Here is a 16,989-nt window from a genome sequence, read left to right as displayed (position 1 = left end):
GTCACAAAGAGTCAGATAGGGCTGAGCGACTAACACTTTCACTTTCGAAAAGAAAAGGAATACCCAGGCTTCCAAGGGTCTAGTAACTTATAAGTGTATGTTCAGATCTAGGTGACACAGGCAGTCTATTCCAAAGTCTAAGATGCAGTGGAAGGTGCAGATTTGGCCAGTGGCCAAAGCTCAGGTGAACTATTGGGAAAAAGTTTCAACAGTGATTGGCACTGGCCACACTTGCCCTCTGTGACAGCCTGCACTCTGTCTGTGGCATATGTTTCTAAATAAATCCACTTCTTACTTCTAAAAGAGACACACTTTATCTCTCACTGAATTCTTTCTGCATCGAGCCATCAAGAACCTGAGCTTCATTAGGTCCTGAAAGCAGCCCATAGTTGATATGGCCTGAAGAAATATGTGGAAGAGGATGTCAAAAGTCTCAGAAATACAGCTTCTCCGTGGGCAGTTATTTCATTTAATGAAGCTATTTTTCAGAGCTGACTTGGGCTTCCCTGGTGGCTCAGTGATCAGGAATTCACCCGCCAAAGCAGGAAGCACAGGTTTGATCCCTGTGCTTCCTAGAGAATCCAGCATGCCACAGAGCAAATAAGCCCATGTGCAGAACTATTGAACCTGTGCTCTAGAGCTCAGGGCCTGCAACTACTGAAACCTGTGCACCCTAGAGCCCATGCTCCTCAACAAGGGAATCCTGCACTCTGCAACTAGAGGGTGGTCCCTGCTCACCATAAGTAGAGAAAAGCACACACACCAACGAAGACCCAGCATAGCCAAAAATAAATAAATAAATAAATAAAATTTTAAAAGTTGTTGGGATTTAGGGCTCAGTTGAGGGAATTGCTGTGCAGAAAATATGTTCAGTTCAATTCAGTTTCTAAGTTGTGTCCAACTCTTTGTGACCCCATGGACTGCAGCACACGAGGCTTCCCTGTCCATCACCAGCTCCTGAAGTCTAGTTAAACTCATGTCCATTGCATCAGTGATGCCATCCAACCATCTCATCCTCTGTCATTCCCTTTCCCCCCTGTTTCAGTCTTTCCCAGAATCAGGGTCTTTTCCAGTGAGTCAGTTCTTCGCATCAGGTGGCCAAAGTATTGGAGTTTCAGCTTCAGCATCAGTCCTTCCAATGAATATCAGGACTGATTTCCTTTAGGATTGACTGATTGGATTTTCTTGCAGTCCAAGGGACTCTCAAGAGTCTTCTCCAACACCACAGTTCAAAAGCATTAATTCTTCAGTGCTCAGCTTTCTTTATAGTCTAACTCTCACATCTACACATGACTACTGGAAAAACCATAGCCTTGGCTAGACGGATCTTTGTTGGCAAAGTAATGTCTCTGCTTTTTAATATGGAGAGGCATAGCTTTTCTTTCAAGGAGCAAGCATCTTTTAATTTCATGGCTGCAGTCACCATCTGCAGTGATTTTGGAGCCCCCAAAATAAAGTCTGTCACTGTTTCCATTGTTTCCCCAGCTATTTGCCATGAAGTGATGGGACTGAATACCAGAATCTTAGTTTTCTGAATGTTGAATTTTAAGCCGACTTTTTCACTGTCCTCTTTCACTTTCATCAAGAGGCTCTTTAGTTCTTCTTTGCTTTCTGCCACAAGGGTGGTGTCATCTGCATATGTAGGTTATTGATATTTCTCCTGGCAGTCTTGATTCCAGCTTGTGCTTCACGCAGCCTGGCATTTCCCATAATGTACTCTGCATATAAGTTAAATAAGCTGGGTGACAATATACAGCCTTGACATGCTCATTTCTCAATTTGGAACCAGCTTGTTGTTCCATGTCCAGTTCTAACTGTTGCTTCCTGACCTGCATACAGATTTCTCAAGAGGCAGGTCAGGTGGTCTGGTATTCCCATCTCTTTCAGAATTTTCCACAATTTACTGTGGTCCACACAGTCAGAGGGTTTGGCATAGTCAATAAAGCAGAAGTAGATGCTTTTCTGGAACTCTCTTGCTTTTTTGATGAGCCTACAGATGTTGGCATTTGATCTCTGGTTCCTCTGCCTTTCTAAATCCTATTTGAACATCTGGGTGTTCATGGTTCACTTACTGCTGAAGCCTGGCTTGGAGGACTTTGAGCATTACTTTGCTAGCGTGTGAGTTAAGTGCAATTATGCAGTAGTTTGAACATTCTTTGGCATTGCCTTTCTTTGTGATTGGAGTGAAAATTAACCTTTTCCAGTTCTGTGGCCACTGCTGTTTTCCAAATTTGCTGGCATATTGAATACAGCACTTTAAAGTATCATCTTTTAGGATTTGAAATAGCTCAACTGGAATTCCATCACCTCTACTAGCTTTGTTTGTAGTGATGCTTCCTAAGGCCCACTGGACTTTGCATTCCAGGATGTCTGGTTCTAGGTGAGTGATCACACCTTTGTGGTTATCTGGGTCATGAAAATCTTTTTTGTATAGTTATTCTGTGTATTCTTACCACCTCTTTTTAATACTTTCTGCTTGTGTTAGGTCCATACCATTTCTGTCCTTTATTGTGCTCATCTTTGCATGAAATGTTCCCTGATATCTCTAATTTTTGAAAAGATATCTAATCTTTCCCATTCTATTCTCTTCCTCTATTTCTTTGCACTGATCACTTCAGAAGGCTTTCTTCCTCACTTCATGGCATATTTGTAGGGACTAAGGGGAAGCAGTGAGAGATTTTGATGGGCTCCAAAATCACTGCTGCCAGTGACTGTAGTCATGAAATTTAAAGACACTTGCTCCTTGAAAGGAAGCTATGACAAACCTAGACAGTGCATTAAAAAGCAGAGACATCACTTTGCCAACAAAGGTCTACATAGTTAAGTTATTTTTTTTCAGTAGTCATGCTATGGAGGTGAGAGTTGGACCATAAAGTAGGCTGAGCACCAAAGAATTGATGCTTTTGCACTGTGGTGCTGAAGACTCTTGAGAATCCCTTGGACTGCAAGGAGATTGAAAGTTTGTAGCTAGGAACCAGGAACTACACCACAATTTGTAACTTTTGGAGGATAGGATTTCGATCTGGGGTCAGAGACGAGGCTTTATCTCATGAAACTTTTGTGTAATAAAGTTTTATTAAAGTACAAAGGGATAGAGGAAGCTTCTTGCATAGATATCAAAAAGGAGTAGAAAGGGTGCCCCCCTTGCTAGCTTTTAGCAAACAGTTATATAGCTGTTAAAGAATCACCAAAACTGAGAGAGTTCCATCAGGCCCCTCTCCCACAACATGCATTTTGAGATAGCCCGGGCACAATGTGAGTCATTCCCAGCCATGAAAGAATGGACATGAATCTTAAAGAAAGGCAGCTTTCCAAGCAAATGCAGAGTTTCATTAGCGTAGCTTAAGAGAACATTTCCATGAGTAAGACACACTGGTTTGTTCAGCCTATACTGGTTCAAGGTTTGAGTCTTAGGCAGAACTGACTTGAAAAAAGGCAGATCCTAAGGCAAATACATAGCTCATTAACATAGCTTAAGAAAAACATTTCCATAAGAGAAATACATTGGTTAGCTTAAGGTTTGAGAAAAGTTAAGTTCAGGTGGAACCAGGTGTAGTCATGACAACACAGAATTTTAAAAGAAACCTCCTCTTAATTTTGTATAGAGAAGGAAACAAAAATGTCTGTCCCTTGAGTTTGTTTCCTCCTGCCACTTTAGAGGGAAAAAAATGTCTGACACTTGTAGTCTATTTCCTTCGCTTGTGGACCTCTAGCCTTCTGCCTGTTACTCTCTCAAGACCAAATCAGTCAATCCTAAAAGAAATCAACTCTGAATATTCATTGCAAGGACTGTTGCTGACGCCGAAGCTCCAAGGACTGTTGCTGAAGCTGAAGCTCCAATGCTTTGGCTACCTTATGCAAAGAGCCGACACATTCAAAAAGACAATGATGCTGGGAAAGATTGAAGGCAGGAGGAGAAGGGAGTGGCAGAGGATGAGATGGTGAGACAGCATCACAACTCACGGACATGAATTTGAGCAAATTCCAGAAGATAGTGGAGGACAGAGGGACCTGGCATGCTGCTGTTCATGGGGTTGCAAAAAGTCAAGCATGACTTAGAGACTAAACAACAACAGCAACAACAAAATTATAGAGCCAGAATCAGAGGTACCCTGGTAAACAAAGCTACATTTTGGAGAGTGCCCAGTGTTGTGGTCTGTGTGTGGGTTGGAAAAGAATTTGCAAACATGAGGCAGAATGAGAGGAGAATAAAGTGGGAGATGCTGTTAAAACAGTGGGCCAGATAAAGGGAGAACCGAGGTTGAATGGGGGTCCTTAGTCCACTTTTATACCCAGGGTACAAGGAGCAGGATAGGGGTCTTGAGGGTCATTTGCTGATTGGATGAGGCATGTACACTGGTTGGGAGAAGAGTAAGGCAAATACCTTCTCACTGTGTGAGGAAGGAGGGGAGACAGGTTATACTGCTCAGGAGGACCTGAAATCTGTTAATAGTTACAACATGGGGGAGGAAAGGATGATAAGGGTCTGATTTTTCCTTTCTGGCATTCCAAGACCCTCCTTGGTTTCATCTGGTCTTTCATCCTTGGGTCACCACATTCCTCCCTCTAGTTTTAGGGGCAATTCTTTGGCCCCTTTTTATACCCTACTCATGTCTAACTATCTACCTATTTCCCCTCTCAGGCCTTTGGGAACCCAGTCTCAAAGGGAAAGGGGCAATAACCATTCTCGTTTCTTCAGGCTGTACAGGGGTGTCATGGGGCTCTGAGTTTTCTTTGCCTGCTCTCTGTCAGGGTGATTTATGGAGGGAGATGAGTGAGAGTCCACAGAATGATAAGGCAGCTTGTTTCAGCATTGTCTGGGTGTTGTCTAGGAACTATTCTTGTTGTACTACCACTTGGAGATTTGTTGTATTCTAGAAGAAACACACTTAACAAGAAAGTTAAAGATACATGGCCCAAAGATTACTAGAAGTAGAAAATGTGCTGAGGAGGTACCCAGGAGAACCAGGCCTAGACATTGCTTTGTGATATTAGTGTTTCTCTAGGTATGAGAAAATACAAGCATTTGGGCTCATAAAATCTTTATCTCAAAACATATGACTATCTGAAGGCTTGTTCTTCCAGGTTTTTCCCAGAGCACAGAGTGCCTTATTTCTAATCTCCAACCTGAACTCCTTTCAAGGGGTGTTGAAGGTCAGCAGCCTGCAGTGGTAATGATTTAATCTTTGTAGAGGCAACTGGCAAGTGCCAACTTCTAGTCAGTAGGGCCCCTTCATAGCCACATATTTGACCATGCATTGGGGCATTTCATGACCATTGTGTCCAGTGGTGCTGGGAAGGCTCATTCCCAGGTCTAACGAAGATTCCATTGACAGGCCACTCAATGTATTGTTACTAGATCAAGCCTTGCAAGTAGCAAAAGTCTCTGGACTATACCTGCCTTACTAGCCTCTTGGTCCTGGAAAATATTCCCTCTTGCTGCTTTTCCCATGTCTGGAGTTACTTATTACAGTCATTGATCTCATACGGTACTGCATATTAGGGTATTATCATATGCTCAGTCACACATTAGGTAACGTAAGAAACGATCTTCTGAAACAAGCGACATAGAAAATAATACAGCTAGCAGTTATTAGTAAGGTCACAAGCAAGAATTTAAGTCAAGAACTTTCATTAGCTATAGCACAGTATACCCCAGGTCATCTGGCTTAGTTAAATGATTATAGCCAGGTGTTAATCTTCTAGTTGTACATCATGGAGCATCTGACATTTATCCAAAGACTGGTTACTGAGATAAGCTTTAGAAGCAAACTTAGAGTGTCCTATTTATTTATTTTTTAATTTTTTTTTTTTTACTTCATTTTACTTTACAATACTGTATTGGTTTTGCCATACATCAACATGAATCCGCCATGGGTGTACATGAGTTCCCAATCCTGAACCCCCCTCCCACCTCCCACCCCATACCATCTCTCTGGGTCATCCCAGTGCACCAGCCCCAAGCATCCTGTATCCTGCATTGAACCTACACTGGCGACTCATTTCTTACATGATATACATGTTTCAATGCCATTCTCCCAAATCATCCCACCCTTTCCCTCTCCCACAGAGTCCAAAAGTCTGTTCTATACATCTGTGTCTCTTTTGCTGTCTCGCATACAGGGTTATCGTTACCATCTTTCTAAATTCCATATATATGTGTTAGTATACTGCATTGGTGTTTTTCTTTCTGGCTTACTTCACTCTGTATAACAGGCTCCAGTTTCATCCACCTCATTGGAATTGATTCAAATGTATTCTTTTTAATGGCTGAGTAATACTCCATTGTGTATATGTACCAAGCTTTCTTATCCATTTGTCTGCTGATGGACATCTAGGTTGCTTTCATGTCCTGGCTATTATAAACAGTGCTGCGATGAACAATGGGGTACACGTGTCTCTTTCATTTCTGGTTTCCCTGGTGTGTATGCCCAACAGTGGGATTGCTCGGTCATAAGGCAGATCTATTTCTAGTTTTTTTAAGGAATCTCCACACTGTTCTCCATAGTGGCTGAAATAGTTTGCATTCCCACCAACAGTGTAAGAGGGTTCCCTTTTCTCCACACTCTCTCCAGCATTTATTGCTTGTAGACTTTTGGATCGCTGCCATTCTGACTGGTGTGAAATGGTACCTCATTGTGGTCTTGGTTTGCATTTCTCAGATAATGAGTGATTTTGAGCATCTTTTCATGTGTTTCTTAGCCATCTGTATGTCTTCTTTGGAGAAATGTCTATTTAGTTCTTTGGCTCATTTTTTGATTGGGTCGTTTATTTTTCTGGAATTGAGCTGCATGAGTTGCTTGTATATTTTTGAGATTTGTTGTTTGTCAGTTGCTTCATTTGCTATTATTTTTTTCCCATTCCGAAGGCTGTCTTTCCTTTGCTTATAGTTTCCTTTGTTGTGCAGAGGCTTTTAATTTTAATTATATCCCATTTGTTTCTTTTTGCTTTTATTTCCAGTATTCTGAAAGGTGGGTCATAGAGGATCCTGCTGTAATTTATGTCAGAGAGTGTTTTGCCTATGTTCTCCTCTACGAGTTTTATAGCTTCTGGTCTTATGTTTAGATCTTTAATCCATTTTGAGTTTGTTTTTTTGTATGGTGTTAGAAAGTGTTCTAGTTTCATTCTTTTACAAGTGGTTTGTGGAGCAGCTGGAAGGCTTTGAGCAAATACTGAAAATGTATTTACTCCACTCATGACGAAGGTTGGGAGCTTAAACAAACATAATGGAGGGTTATGAGCATTCATCGAGTGCCTGAGGCTGGGAACGGATAACGAAGTGTCAATATGCCCGGCCTCGAAGCATTCAAAGGCTTCCTATGACCATCTGTTTCCTGGGAGCAAGGACTGTTGTTTCATGATAAGACTCCCTTTAGAGTTTTGCCAAAGTCATGTTATATCTTAGGGGGTGGGAACTGTATTTTATGCTTGAGTGCTTTGATGTTTATCTGGAATGGCTACGTGCAAGTCTGTCTTATGCTCTATTCCCTGAGAATTACAAAACTGCACAGCTGGATAATAAACTTTGTCAGTCCACTAGAGGCTGTCCCTGAGTGTTCCTTTCAGAGATCGGATCTCCGAGCCTTACAGTGGTTGACCATTTTTCCCAGCACCACTTGAGGCCACCATCACCCTAATACCAAAACCTGACAAAGATGCCACAAAAAAAGAAAACTACTGGCCAATATCACTGATGGACATAGATGCAAAAATCCTTAACAAAATTCTATCATACACCATGACCAAGTGGGCTTTATCCCAGGGATGCAAGGATTCTTCAATATCTGCAAATTGATCAATGTTATTCACCACATTAGCAAATTGAAAAATAAAAGCAATATGATTATCTCAATAGAGTGTCCTTTTTAATAATTTAATTAAACTCTTTAGCAATAACAACAAGGAACTAGCTCAGAAGTGAGTTGTTGTAATCACAGACCTTAATGAACAAAATTAGAACTTAATATTAAGTGAAACACAATTTTTTTTTGTCATTGTGAAGGCATTAACTGTGTAGCCAGGGAAAGTTTTAACCCATTAAATAAAAATCAGGTTTGTCAGGGAGCTCAGAAAAGCCAACCGGTCGTCTTGGATTTCCCATAGCCCTGACTCTTTGATTTACAGCTATTGTTCATCCATTTTTAATTCCCTGATCTGGGAGCAGACTATGCCATGTTTTAAGGACATCAGGATAGCAAAAGTCTAACCATGAGGGGTTATTTTTGTAGAAGCAGAATGAGCTTTGTCTACATGTACCATAATCTTGAAATAATACTTATTTACTTTACCAAAGTAACAAAAGATTTAAAAAACAAATATAAATCACTTAAAGGCAAAAATTCAAAATCTGTTATCGAAAGTTTCATTCTAAGAAAAGTTTGTTCTCTTCACACTGAGAGAAGACTAAATTCCATTCTGATACCAGCTTACCAGATAACAAACAAGCAAAATTTGTTTATTGGTTAACCTTAGAAAGGTCTTTTCCATACATCTTGAAATAGCAATATTTTTGCAAAAGTGTCAGAATGAAACCATAGAAGGCATGTTTAAAATCTGATTAAATTGCAATTGACAAAGTAACCTGGTCATTGCTGTGACTTGTAACACTTCACTATGTTAACTAGAATTATAACTGACAACATTTTACCAGGACATATCAGATTTTCATGAATTTAACATAATTTCTAAGATATCTATATGAGTAACATCAACCATACGATATAACCTGAGAAGATTCATCACTCTTCTAACAATACTTGCCGTGTAATTTAACATGTCAAATGAACTCTCTTTGAGATGTCTCAGGGGCCCTCTGAAGCATCCCAAAGTTAGCTAGAAGTCAAGTTATTTAGGAAGTTTTGTCAGTAAATATCAAAAGGATTTATAACAGTCAGGTAGGATCATATAAGTCACTGTGAAACATAGTCATTTGCTTAGCCAAAGTTAACAAAAGATTTCAAAGGTAAACATAGAACAGATCACTTCAGAGGTAAAGGAACTTAAAATCTATTATCAAAGGCAGTTCAACATCTCAAGAAAACTTGTATTATGTGCAAAACTCTTTTCTGGGTGTCCACTATTCATGAAACCTCCTTATCACTTTCTGTACCCATTCCTTTTTTCTCCTATCCTGAAACAGCCACCTGTACATCAGAACTACTTTTTTTCTTTTCCCTTCATAAAATGCAGTTTCATCCCTCATACCTTCTTTATTAACAAAATATACATCCTGCTTGCCTTAAGCAACCAAAACCTGACCTTTATATTAGCATTCTATAGATTGGTGAACATAAAATTTAGAAATGATAATTTCTAAAAAAAATTTGGATTCATGTCAATGTATGGCAAAACCAATACAGTATTATAAAGTAAAATAAAGTAAAAATAAAAAGTTAAAAAAATTTGCTTTCTTATAGAGAACATCTCAGGAGGGCACCAAATGCTGTTCATTAATACTCAAAAATCTCTTTAGTTTCTGTGTAAGAGGAAGTTAGTGTTAAGTAGTGAATGTTCCAGAATCTTATTTTATTTGGAAATGACCTAGCTATTCAATAAACTTTCATCATTTAGTTTAGCACAATGTTAGTAATTCATGTTACCAAAATCTGGAGAGACTATCTTAGACACACATTTTAAAGTATAATTATTTTTAATAGTTTATCTAAAAGCTCATATCTCATTTACATTTTTAAGGGTTTTTCTTTTTCCTAGAGGTACTTTCCTTGTTGACAAACTTGTAACAGATATAACAATACAGCAATATTTAACTTATAATAAACCTATTACAATATAATGTATAATACATAACAATATAATATAAACCTATTTAACTTAAACCTATTATATATAATGTATAATACATAATAATGTAAACCTATCTAACTTAAAGCTTGGCACAATGAAAATATTATGCTTAGTATTAATTAATGACTCGTAGACACTTGTAGCTCAGTTGGTAAAGACTCTGCCTGCAGTGCAGGAGACCAGGGTTTGATTCCTGGATCAGGAAGATCCCCTGGAGAAGGACATGGCAACCCACTCCAGTATTATTGCCTGGAGAATCCCATGGACAGAGGAGCCTGGAGGGCTACAATCCATGGGGTCGCAATAGTCAGACATGACTGAGTGACTAAACTACCACCACCACCAGACATGTCTATATTAGATTAGCAAACAAATATTAATACTAGATATTTACTATTGAGCATGTCCCAGTTCAAGTGAATCTGAAATTCATTTAGGTTAATTTTTTTGTTGTTGTTTTTTAGAACAATTTGATTTGTAAGGGCTTACGTTTCTTTCAGTTCAGTTCAGTTCAGTTCATTTCAGTTCAGTGGCTCAGTCATATCTGACTCTTCGTGACCCCATGAATCGCAGCACATCCGGCCTCCCTGTCCGTCATTAACTCCTGGAGTTTACCCAAACCCATATCCATCGAGTCGGTGATGCCATCCAGCCATCTCATCCTCTGTCATCCCCTTCTTCTCCTGCCCCCAATCCCTTCCAGCATCAGAGTCTTCTCCAATGAGTCAACTCTTTGCATGAGGTGGCCAAAGTACTAGAGTTTCAGCTTTAGCATCATTCCTTCCAAAGAAATCCCAGGGCTGATCTCCTTCAGAATGGACTGGTTGGATCTCCTTGCAGTCCAAGGGACTCTCAAGAGTCTTCTCCAACACCACAGTTCAAAAGCATCAATTCTTCGGCACTCAGCCTTCTTCACAGTCCAACTCTTACATCCATACATGACTACTGGAAAGACCATAGCCTTGACTAGATGGACCTTTGTTGGCAAAGTAATGTCTCTGTTTTTTAATATGCTATCTAGGTTGGTCATAGCTTTCTTTTCAAGCAGTAAGCATCTTTTAATTTCATGGCTTCAATCACCATCTGCAGTGATTTTGGAGCCCCTGCAAAATAAAGTCTGACAGTGTTTCCACTGTTTCCCCATCTATTTCCCATGAAGTGATGGGACCAGATGTCATGATCTTAGCTTTCTGAATGTTGAGCTTTAAGCCAACTTTTTCACTCTCCTCTTTCACTTTCATCAAGAGGCTTTTTATTAGTTCCTCTTCACTTTGGCCACCTCATGCAAAGAGTTGACTCACTGGAAAAGACTCTGATGCTGGGAGGGATTGGGGGCAGGAGGAGAAGGGGACGACAGAGGATGAGATGGCTTGATGGCATCACTGACTCAATGGATGTGAGTCTGAGTGAACTCTGGGAGTTGGTGATGGATAGGGAGGCCTGGCGTGCTGTGATTCATGGGGTCGCAAAGAGTTGGACAAGACTGAGAGACTGAACTGAGCTGAACTGACCTTCTGCCATAAGGGTGGTATCATCTGCATATCTGAGGTTATTGATATTTCTCCTGGCAATCTTGATTCCAGCTTGTGCTTCTTCCAGCCCCAGCGTTTCTCATGCTGTATTCTGCATATAAGTTAAATAAGCAGGGTGACAATGTATAGCCTCGATGTACTCCTTTTCCTATTTGGAACCAGTCTGTTGTTCCATGTCCAGTTTTAACTGTTGCAAATAGCTGTGAAAAGAAGAGAAGCAAAAAGCAAAGGAGAAAAGGAAAGATATAAGCATCTGGATGCAGAGTTCCAAAGAATAGCAAAGAGAGATAAGAAAGCCTTCCTTACAATCAATGCAAAGAAATAGAGGAAAACAACAGAATGGGAAAGACTAGAGATCTCTTTAAGAAAATTAGAGATACCAAGGGAATATTTCATGCAATGATGGGCTCGATAAAGGACAGAAATGGTATGGACCTAACAGAAGCAGAAGATATTAAGAAGAGGTGGCAAGAATACACAGAAGAACTATACAAAAAAGATCTTCACGACCAAGATAATCATGATAGTGTGATCACTCACCTAGAGCCAGACATCCTGGAATGTGAAGTCAAGTGGGCCTTAGAAAGCATCACTACTTTTCTTTAGGCCAATTAAATAAGAACTCTTTTACAAGTTCAACAATATTATAAAAAAACAAAAGACACACACTGAGACATACATAAATCCAGACAGACAAATAGAGATCTCGTACTTTTCTGCTTGAGATTGAAAATATTTCTTTGACCTTTTTTTTTTTTGGCTTGAAGTTCTAATGTGCCCAAGGCTGAGGTCTCAGGCAAAGACGGCAGTGTATTTCAAAGATATGGAAAGGGTTAACTTTAAGCTTTTTCCTAGGCAGGCTTTTTTTTTTTTTAAACAAGCTAGTTGCTTTTAATTGCATATGCAAAAAAGAACTGGTTTTGCAGTTTCCAAGAAAAGAAATTTCATTTTAACCAATTTTCCTTGGAGTCTAAAGAATATCAGAGACATCAAGTCATCTCCCTTTCTGTAGTCATAGTTTTATACCTCAATTATAGAGAAAATAGTACTCAAATTGATCTGATATCAGGAGCAGATCAGCTGATAAAAATCTTGGATTGTCCCTCTAGTGGGAAGTGAGACCTTTGTCTCATCAGAAGAATCTGAAAGGTTAAGGGGATTCGCTGGAGTGGGGGAAGCTTGGTCCATCCCCACGCTGAGAGACAGGAAGTAGTTAGAAGGGAATTCTTTAGAATGTTAGGAGAGTTTTTGATCCCATATTTCAGTTCAGTCACTCAGTTGTGTCCGACTCTTTGCGACCCCATGGACTGCAGCATGCCAGTCTCCCCTGTCCATCACCAACTCTCAGAACTTACTCAAACTGATGTCCATTGAGTCACTGAAGCCATCCAACCATTTTATCCTCTGTCGTCCCCTTCTCCCCCTGCCTTCAATCCTTCCCACCATCATGGTCTTTTCAAATGACTCAGTTTTTCCAATTAGGTGGCCAGACTACTGGAGTTTCAGCTTCAGTATCAGTCCTTCAAATGAATATTCAGAACTGATTTCCTTTAGGATTGACTGGTTGGATCTCCTTGAAGTCCAAGGGACTCACAAGAGTCTTCTCCAACACTACAGTTCAAAAAGCATCAATTCTTCAGCACTCAGCTTTCTTTATAGTCCAACTCTCACATCAATACAAGCCTACTGGAAAAACCACAGCCTTGACTAGATGAACATTTGTTGGCAAAGTAATGTCTCTGCTTTGTAATATGTTGTCTAGGTTGTTCATAACCTTCCTTCCAAGGAGCAAACATCTTTTAATTCCATGGCTGCACTCAAAATCTGCAGTGATTTTGGAGCCAAAGAAAATAAAGCCTGTCACTATTTCCACTGTTTCCCCATCTATTTGCCATAGGGTTATAGGACCAGATGCCATGATCTTCATTTTCTGAATGTTGAATTTTAAGCCAACTTTTTCACTCTCCTCTTTCATTTTCATCAAGAGGGCTCTTTCATTCTTTGCTTTCTGCCATATGGGTGGTGTCACCTGCATATCTAGGTTATTGCTATTTCTCCCGGCAGTCTTGATTCCTGCTTGTGCTTCATCCAGCCTACATTTTGCTTGATGTACTCTGCGTGTAAGTTAAATAAGCAGGGTGACAATATACAGCGTTGATGTACCTGTTTCCCAAGTTGGAACCAGCCTGTTGTTCCATGTCTGGTTCTAACTATTGCTTCTTGAGCTGGATATAGATTCCTCAGGAAGCAGGTAAGGTGGTCTGTATTCCCATCTCTTGAGGAATTTTTCACAGTTTGTTGTGATCCACAGAGTCAAAGGCTTTGGCATAATCAATAGACCAGAAGTAGATGTTTTTCTGGTATTCTCTTGTTTTTTTGATGATCCAACAGATGTTGGATCCAACTAATCAAACTGATCGTATGGACCACAGCCTTTTCTAACTCAGTGAAACCATGAGCCATGCCATGTATGGCCACCCAAGATGGGTGGGTCATGGTGGAGAGCTCTGACAAAACGTGGTCCAGTGGAGAAGGGAATGGCAAACCACTTCAGTATTCTTGCCTTGAGAACCCCATGAATAGTATGAAAAGGCCAAAAGATATGATACTGAAAGGTGAACTCCTCAGGTCAGTAGGTGCCCAATATGCTACTGGAGAAGAGTGGAGAAATAATTCCAGAAAGAATGAAGAGATGGAGCCAAAGTGAAAACAATGCCCAATTGTGGATGTAACTGGTGATGGAAGTAAAACCCGATGCTGTAAAGAACAATACTGCATAGGAACCTGGAATGTTAAGTCCATGAATCAAGGTAAATTGGAAGTGGTCAAACAGAAGATGGCCAGAGTGAACATCAACATTTAGGAATCAGTGAACTAAAATGGACTGGAATGGGTGAATTTGATTTCTCAGATTTTTGAAAATAGAAGAAAGACCTGGACCAAAGGGAACCTCAGAATCCTTTCCTAGAGATCATGTGTATATGAAAGGTCTAGTAGGGGTCATCTGGAAATCTGATGGAGAGAAACAGAGAGGGACAGGAGATAGTGAGGCACAGAAAGACACATGTGGCATGAATCTCTCAAATCCGGATTCTGAGTGAGGGCTTTGAAGGAATAAACATAAGGAAATTCTGAGCCCTTTCTCTGTTTTTGGCAAAAGCTACTGTGCCCTTAAGAAGCCATTTTTTTGGGGGGTCCCCCAGTATGTATTTGGGCCATGCCTTTTTCAGGGTCAAAATTTTCCAGTTTCTGAGACGATAGCCAAGGAGTGAGTCTGAGAGAGGCTTCCAGGACATACCAGAACCCACTCTTAGCCTACCTGGCATAGAATGGGGGTACTGAGAATCACCGGCTGACAGAAAGTTGTCCCTTTTGTCCCAGTGATCTCTCCATGTGACTAATGGTACAAAATGGCCAACTGTCCCAACAGTCACATCCGAAGTGAGAGGTGACCCCTGAGAATCATGTGCTAAGGCACCTTGTGACACAACCATGTGCTAAGGCACCATGTGACCCTGGCAGACAAACATTCCTGGGGGCAACTGGGTGACTCACCGTTTGGTGATTCCCTGGAATGTGGAAGGCACTCTTGGGATGCTCAGAAGCAATATCTAGGCTCCTTAAATTAATCCAGACTGAAAAGAGAAATGAAAGTGACAGGGAAGAAGGCTGAGGAATCCGCCTTACAATCCTATCAGGGAGGCATGGCCAAGGGACAATAGTCTCTGTTTTGCTTCAACCACTATGTGCCTGACAGAGGGCATGGAAGTTGTCTTGCTGGGGGTGGATGCCCTTGTGGCTTGATCTGTTCCACGCCCCCCTTATCCTCACACGGGAGTCTTCATGTGGCAGGCACCCTAATTGCTTTTAAGTATCTGACCTGTGCCCATGCAATATTGGTTGGCTTAGTCCTCAGTTAGAAAGGAGTCTAAAGGAGAGACCCTCACCCATTTGGGCGGCAGCTACTGAGGTGCAGTGAGCAGTGGGGCCTTTCGAACACACCAGAGGGTAACCCTGGCCAGAGTTCCTCAGTTGCTTCCATAGCACTTGCTTGTTCGCAGAGGGTCCCTATGAGAATAGAGAATGAGGAGGTGGGGGAGGAGACCCCAAGTCCCCATACAGGCCATCAAAAATGTCATGGACCAAGTGTGGATTGGAAAAGAATTTCCAGACATGAGGCAGAATTAGAGGAGAATAAAGTTTATTAGAGTGGGAGATGCTGTTAGAACAGTGGGCCAGCTCAAGGGAGAACTGACGTTGAACAGGGGTCTTTAGTCCACTTTTATACCCAGGGTACAAGGAGTGGGATAGGTGTCTTGTGGGTCATTTGCTGATTGGATGAGACATGTGTACTGGGTGTGGGACGAGTAAGGCAAATACCTTCTCCCTGTGGGGTGGAAGGGAGACAGGTTATACTGCTTAGGAGGACCTGAAGTCTGTTAATAATTACAACATGGGGAGGGAAGGATAATAAGGGTCTGGTTTTTCAGTTCCTGCATTCCAGGACCCTCCTTGGTTTTATCTGCTCTTTCATCCTTGGGTCACCACGTTCCTCCCTCTATTTTTAGGACCAATTCTTTGGCCCCCTTTGGCAAGCCTCAGGCAGGGGATGTGTATTTTCTTCCTCCCTGCCATCCCCAGGTGGACAGGGTTCTGAACAAAGGAACTTTAGTTAAAACAGTCAGGCAGAGGGCAGGATTCTCTGAGGCAAATCATTCTGTATGATTATAATAACAAAAGCAAAGAAAGCAAATCAAAGAAACAGTTCCATCATAGAGTCAGAATTGGCTTCCATGGTTTATTTATTATGAGGGGGTAGGGGAGTTGGTTTAATTATTGTGAGGACTATAAAATCTGAAATGCATAGGGTGGGGCAAGCTGGCAGATTCTATTTCTTTTGACGGCTTCACTTTTAGTGTTGAAATAATTTAGAATAGCACTTTCTAGAAAATACAGCAACCTATAGAACTTTATAATTTTTACATTAGACAAGATTTGAGAGCTTTATTTAAGCAAGAGGCTATCACAGAACTAATGTTCCTTGGAATCATACTTCTAGAATTAATAGCTTGTGATCATTTAAACTAAGAGCTTTAACACTCACCGTTTAACTATAAAGTGGGCTTGTCAGGTGGTGCTAGTGGTAAAGAACCCACTTGCCAATGCAGCAGATGTAAGAGACATGGGTTTGATCCTTGAGTTGGGAAGATGCCCTGGGGGAGGGCATGGCAATCCACCCTAGTATTGTTGCCTGGAGAATTCCATGAACAGAGGAGTCTGGTGGGCTTCTGTCCCTGGAGGCACAAGGAGTTGGCCACAACTGAAGCGACTTAGCATAGCATACATACATTTACTATAACTCTTTGGTCACACTGCTGTTGATTTTACTTCTTTAATCATAAGCCTGTAACTGGTCCTCAGCAGGAAGTATATGTATCGTGATGCTTTGGTCTATATAAATAAGAAAAGAGTGAGTTTGTTTAGTAAAAGTGGCCTTGGATTTGTGAAGTTAAAAGACTGGGACTCTAGTTCCAGTTCTGGCATCTAGTATATGTGTGACTTTGGAAAATATTAAAAGTCTGATAACAATATAAATAGTCAAAGCCTTACTTTACTCATCTGTAAAACAGGACTTAAGGATATTGATAGCTTT

At 40.8% G+C, this 16,989-nt stretch overlaps 1 protein-coding gene across 1 annotated transcript in view; it reads right to left on the bottom strand.

Moving 5' to 3' along the window:
* The window catches only part of TSBP1 (testis expressed basic protein 1), a 150,297-nt gene extending 135,467 nt beyond the window's left edge, over nt 1–14,830 (bottom strand). The window contains exon 1 of the mRNA XM_068994162.1: nt 14,656–14,830. Within this exon, the coding sequence (XP_068850263.1) occupies nt 14,656–14,830 (175 nt within the window). The remainder of the gene's footprint in view (nt 1–14,655) is intronic.
* Nucleotides 14,831–16,989: the final 2,159 nt, after the last annotated feature.

Source organism: Capricornis sumatraensis, chromosome 22, assembly GCF_032405125.1.
Source record: "Capricornis sumatraensis isolate serow.1 chromosome 22, serow.2, whole genome shotgun sequence".
Lineage (NCBI taxonomy): Eukaryota > Metazoa > Chordata > Mammalia > Artiodactyla > Bovidae > Capricornis > Capricornis sumatraensis.
This window is presented reverse-complemented; position numbering and strand designations above follow the sequence as displayed.